Source organism: Salvia hispanica, chromosome 5, assembly GCF_023119035.1.
Source record: "Salvia hispanica cultivar TCC Black 2014 chromosome 5, UniMelb_Shisp_WGS_1.0, whole genome shotgun sequence".
Lineage (NCBI taxonomy): Eukaryota > Viridiplantae > Streptophyta > Magnoliopsida > Lamiales > Lamiaceae > Salvia > Salvia hispanica.
In genome coordinates, this window is record NC_062969.1 from 11168847 (window position 1) to 11175287 (window position 6441).

A 6441-nucleotide genomic window follows, 5' to 3' on the forward strand; every position below is an offset into this window, starting at 1 on the left:
GCTTATTTCTCGAGGAATAACATCATCTCAGATTCTTGATTTTATTTACAAGAATTCATACTAGTGTGTAAATGAATTAACTTCCTCGGTTATTTACTTCGTTCATTTTTTTTTATTATTATTACTCTATTTTCAAGAATTCTTGTCTCAACTAAGTACTCCATCACACTAGTGATTCAAATACCTGTAAAGATTCAAAATAAATTCAAATGTGTTAATTCTAGCCGGCCCCCTCTATGGGCGTTTCTTACAAAATTAATACAATCGTTAATGTTGTTTAGATCACAATAAATTAGCATATATATATGTACATTTATGCCACGGCCTGTTTCGGAAATGACACGTGCCATGCGATTTAGGATTAATGTCATAAAAAGGTTTCATATTTGGAGCAAATAATATTAGTCTATGATTCGACTCTCACTTATTTTCACTTATCATTAGTACACTACAAGGGCCAAGTGTTGATTTATCTATCGACCTAAAACCTCTATTATTTTGGTGCATATACATCTGAATTATTAGAAAACGGATATATGTCGATATGCTTATTAATTATTGGGAAAAGAATGACTCACATAAACCTACCAAATCATAAACCATTTCTAGTCATGCTGTAACGTTTTTAGATATATTTCTATTCCGAATTACGTGTAGTAGTACTAACCTAGTTTAATCCAGTAAATGAATATTGACAAACGTTCCTAATAAATTGATTTTCTTCTCAAATCTAACTTGGGTCACTTTTTCGACACCTTGTTATCAAGCTAGCAGCCGAAATATCGCATTTTTATGACTGAAGTTAATTCAGATTATATTTGAAAAGAAAATCAAATTTAGGTAGATATTTTTGTCCCTATTCGTTCATTGGGTTAAATTTGAAAACAAATGCTTTTTTAGGTTAGATTAGAATATTTAGCCAAATACTTGAAGTGGAAGATAAAAAACCATCGCATCGAGGTGTATGAGAGGGCTTGTATAGTTGTATATGTAATTAGATTTTGAATTGGATGGACCTGACATAATTTCAATTATGGTACCTCTCTTTACCCCACTGCAGATACCCAAAAAAAAGAGACCAAAAAAAGAAGCAAGAACACAGTGCATAAGGGAATAATAATTCAAATAAGAGAGGGGTTTAATTTTACCAAATGAGAGAGGGAGAGATGAATCCAGGCCAATTATCTGAAGGCCCACGAATTAATAGTCTGGTGATGACAGAAAACCTACAGAAACACATGTAAGCGAAAAAGTTGACAAATAAAGAGGAGAACAAAGACATATGAAGAGTAGAATGCATTATGGAAGTTAGGACCACAACACCTCTAACACAGACCACTGGGATTCAAGCAACAATTGGTTGGACCACAACCTTATAAACGAGGTTGACACCTTTAACACTCTTAACCTCCCAATGGATAGGATGGGTGGGAACATATCCACTCATCTTCAACACAACACATAATGTTATTTCTCCGTCTACCATATCATATTCATAAAGCACTTACCCGAACAGCAGTAGAGTGCTCGTTTCATGGCAACGCTATATCACCAACACCAGCAGAATGCACATCATAAGCAGCGGAGACCTGAGATATTTTCTTTCAAAACATAATAAGAATCTTTACCACCAGCATAGATTATGTCAAAGATGAAACTTCTAGACTTCTCATCAGGTCAGAACGGACGCGGTAAAAAACTCTGCTCACTGCATCTGTAGGGGACGCGCTTCAGAAGTCTCGCCACGAATACCAACTGCATATACATTTATTAAGCGGGACACAAATGAGTTTTACAACTATTCCATAATTGCAATTAATTTCTCTTACCAGTCTATGCTACAGAGGACAGCAGAAGTACATTAGTAAATACTAATCATATAGTTCAAGTTACAAAGCACGAAATTGAATGTATAACTTAGATTATAACTGCAGCACGGCTTGGAATTCAACCATGTAACTAACACTGACCTAGAACATATAAACAATATCATTGATCACAGTAAATTTATAGCAATTCTACCTACCTCTTAATAGCCAAGCTTTGTGATATATCAAGATCAGTACCACCAATATTAGTGCAAGACCTAATAAATATTTCCATACTACCTACCTGACTGCACTTATTCTGCCAGAAAATAGCAAAATACACCAACATTGGTTGAAATAGATGGGGTCTAGTGTTACCACGTACCAACACACACAAGAAATTGAAATGCAAAACATGTCGATTGTATCACTGGAACAGCAGTAAAAGGCAATATATTACAGACAGAAAACTTAAAAGGAAAAAGGCCGGTTCTTGTGCTAGTACAAGTCATGTTACAAATTATGTATAATGCTCAAAATAACCAAAGAGCAATGCGAAGCAGTATTTAATTTGTTAACATTTCTTAAATCTGATATGGTCATCATATGGCCTCAAATGGCAGATCAAACAGCTGAGTGTGCAAGCCAGTTAAACAGACAGAAATTGTTATGTTTATTAATTTACATGATACACAAAATACAAAACAGAACCAAGTAGAGTAGCTAAGATTCTAAACCCCTCCAGCCAATCACGGAAGCTGCTTCTGTTGAACTCTAGAGATGTGATTGTCTTCAATATGTCTTGTAAGCAATGAAATGCCATAATGGGAAACACTTGAAGAAGCCAAATAAGATGTCACAATGAGTTGACTGAGCTTCGGTAGTGCATAGCCTGTGAATTAAGGCGAAAATGAATCATTCTGAAAAAATTATTGTTAAGGCTTTCAGAAAAAGACAACAGTTGCATGTGATGAGAATGAGGTAGTGTATGGTCCTAGTACCTAAAGGGAGCTAAATAGATTATGTCTTCTTTTCTGGGATGCTACTTTGGGATGTGGTACATAAACGATAGCTGTCGGGGTTGTGAGTATTAACTTTCCTTTGAGATTTTGTTGATACCTTTTACTTGTGAAGCATGGAAATGCCCCCCAGGTCCATGTACTTAATCCAGGGAAGTCCCAAGGACAAATGCAAAAAAAAAAAAAAAAAGTGCAAAATACATCCCCCTGGGGGTATATATAATATTTTACCATGTATTTTTTTTGTTTTAAATACGTTTTATTACGGTCAAATGTTTTTGGAAAACTGCTGCCACTGCCTTCCTTTCAGACATTCACAAATGAACCATCCTCTCAACGAAACCCTATGTTTTTAGAAAACTGCCGCCACTGCCTTCCTTTCAGACATTCACAAATGAACCATCCTGACATCCTCTCAATCCTAAACCCACTTCCCATCTAACTCCAACCACTAGGTAAGCCGTCCACCGCTGCATCTGTGTTTGAAGTCCTCTCATCTCTGCTTCCGCATAATCTCCTCTCACATCAGCCTCCTCTGAAATCTCCGCTGCCTCACGCCGCTGGAATCACCAGGCCCATCCACTTTCTTCTCTGGACGCTAACAGCAACTAAATCCTAAACACTATTTGCTTAATTTTATCATAGATTATGTGGTTACAGCATATTTTCTGAATCATGGATTCTTTACACCTTAAAAAGTATTTATGACATATCGTATCTTTATTTCTTAATATTTGACATATCGGCTACTACCCTGTATCATGCATGTAATTTGTCGTAGTCGCCATGCTTCCTAGCTCTAACTATATTTTAGTTATACATGAAGATCATATTCCTATGTACTACTGTACAAGTTTTAAATATGTTGAAAACCATTAGTAACTTTTATAGTAGGAGAATCTCTGATTTTCACTCGTTTTATTACATTTATATGTTCTATGTCAAGTAGACTATATTCAAAGAAAAAGATATATGCTGCAGATATTATTCAGTGGCTCAAATCTTGCAGGAAAGGAGAAGAATTAAGCTACAAAGCATATAAATATTGATATTACAGAAAGCACATGTAAAATAGTAGTAGTAATTATCTGATTATAAATGACACAAACCTCCAAACGCAGCACTAGCTGCAGAGTACATCAAAAGAGGTGGAACCTGCCAATTGGAAAGGCAGAAAGATTATAAATCTCATACAAAATTGTTTTTTTTTTGGGGAGGGGGGAGGAATTAGCTGCTCGTAGCAGAATAATGTATTTATTACATTGACACGAGTACTGAAAAAGCAAACATAGCATACCCCAATAACAAAGGGAAGCCACTTAGGCCCCTTCACACGGTTTTGGAAATAAGGAATTCCTAGAAAGACATCATCGAAGGTTAATGAGATAAGCTGATAGACAAAGAAACACTTGAATGAGTGAATAGATGGAATTGGTCTACCTGTGTTAAAACCATGAATTGCACTGAGCAAACCACCAATCCCATAGCCAGCCTATTCAGAACAGTGCATTTCATTGGATAATATCAGTTATGATTGTCAAGGAGAGTGAGGACGTGTATATTATATACATGTGGATGTTCATGTATGTGCACATACACAAATTCATAATGTCATTTTTAGGCATAGGAATCCACAGTTTGTAAATGTGAAGGTAAGAAACTACTATCAGAATCGGAACATGACAAGCTGCCCAGATCTATGATATGCATATGTTTCTTTAAAAGAAGAATTCAGGCAGATATACTCCTTTTAGCAAAGGAAAGCACATGAGTATCTTGTCTTACACCACCAATATTTAATACAATATCAAATTGCAAACTCTCCAGAATGAATTTGTACAAAAACAATGAGAACATCTAAATAAAATTAATCGACAGTGTCTCCATTTAAACTTTAAAAGGCAAACAGCAGCAGGAGTAGGCGCAGCCGTGCAGCTATCTCACTAAGAGCAATCGTAGATTCATATCTTCAAAGAAATAATAAGTAAGAGAAGCAAATCAGTTTACTTGTATGGACTCAACACCCAGATAAGAACTGATAAATTATTACCAAGTACAGATGTTGCCGTGCAAAACCTAGTGACTCAGAGCCCATCTAAATATATCAGAGTAATGCTGCACATGTGCATCTTTGTAGGATGGGATTACTGAAACTAGCAGAACTTGGAGTCATGGACAAGAAGTTGCTGATTGAAAAACCGAATGATCACACAAGGAGCATGAAGGAGTGTACAAAGAACAATAGATCAGGATTCATTAGCTACATAACTCCTATCATTCTCATTTATCCTATTATATTAATCAACATTTACTACCTAACTGCTGATACTTGTCATATACTACTAAACTAGCTACTTAACCAAACTCGGGAACTAAACTAACAATCACAACATAAGAAGAACATATAGAAATATGAAACGGAATCCATTACAGAAATCATTCGCCCCATTCTAAAATCAAACTAGTATAGAAAAAAGCAATTCAAGCATCAAAACAGCTATTACTAAAGACCGCGCACATACCACGTTAGTGGCGTCGTGCAGAACCGGTGCGATTTCCCATTCCGATTTCTCCTGCTCCAAAAAAATAGTTAAGGACACATTTCATCAAACAGCTGACCGGCATCGCCAAATACAAGTATACGTGGACACACACACAGAGAGAGTGAGAGATAGTACCTTAGCAGGATTTAAGAGAGAGAGGCAGCGCGGGCAACGGGCGGTGCCGAGGCCTGGTTTGATGGTGGGATCGTGTATGAGATTACCTCGTCGCAGCTTCTCTTCGTACACTTCCCGCGTCCCCATCAATTGATCGACAAACTCCTCTCCCCTTCCAATTGATCAACAAGTATCTCTCTCCTTGCAATTGATCTAAACAATCATCTCTCTTCGCACTCGAAAATTCGTGAATTCAACTTCAATGAGGAATTCATTTCCAGCTGAAGGTTTTCATCATCATTACTATGGGCTTTGGGCCTCAAAATATCTTAATACTCTACGATTAAGGCCCGCTTAAATGTGAAATAGAAAAACCTGTAGAGGTCACTACAAAATACTACATGTCGTTTTAGTTTTAAATTTTTTTATTTAGTTCAACTTATTTTTTATTAATTGACCTATAAAATATGCAGTTATTGATATAATTTGAAAGGTTAAAATAATTATGAGGCATTTATTATTGATTTAATTTATAATTTATGGTATTGACACACAAAAAGTCAATTCGGAAAAGAATGTTAAACATTACCACATCTTCTACAAATACAAATTCTATATATTAATCAAAACTATCATAAAAAATTATACTCCACTCTTTGTTTGATCGACTTTTTCGTTTATGTTTTAGGTGGAGTTCTATGTAGCTAAAGTAATTTTGCGACTGATTAGTTTATGATGAAATCATGATGATGGAAGTATCTTTTTTTCGTGCATCAATTTGATCGAATTGGACCTGCTCAAAGTTGGAGTGTTTGAGTTTATGAAAGAAAGTGTATTTTATTTTATGCTTTCGTTTTGACTGAACAAGTTCGCAGTTTACATGGCATTTTTACAACACAAGTATTACACACGTGCGATGCACGGATTAGTATTTTGAAAATATGGAACTTATGTTGA

At 35.7% G+C, this 6441-nt stretch overlaps 1 protein-coding gene and 1 pseudogene across 1 annotated transcript; one reads left to right on the forward strand and one right to left on the reverse strand.

The window, feature by feature from the left end:
- LOC125189409 overlaps window positions 1-291 on the forward strand; it is a 4877-nt pseudogene extending 4586 nt beyond the window's left edge.
- Window positions 292-2359: 2068 nt separating this feature from the next.
- LOC125190234 lies at window positions 2360-5780 on the reverse strand. Its single transcript, XM_048087480.1, has 6 exons — window positions 5506-5780; window positions 5350-5400; window positions 4268-4319; window positions 4125-4183; window positions 3937-3982; window positions 2360-2700 (listed from the first exon to the last, which is right to left on the reverse strand). Exons 1-6 carry the CDS (start codon window positions 5629-5631, stop codon window positions 2558-2560), a joined length of 477 nt encoding a protein of 158 aa, XP_047943437.1. The 5' UTR covers window positions 5632-5780; the 3' UTR covers window positions 2360-2557.
- Between the last annotated feature and the right edge of the window lie 661 nt (window positions 5781-6441).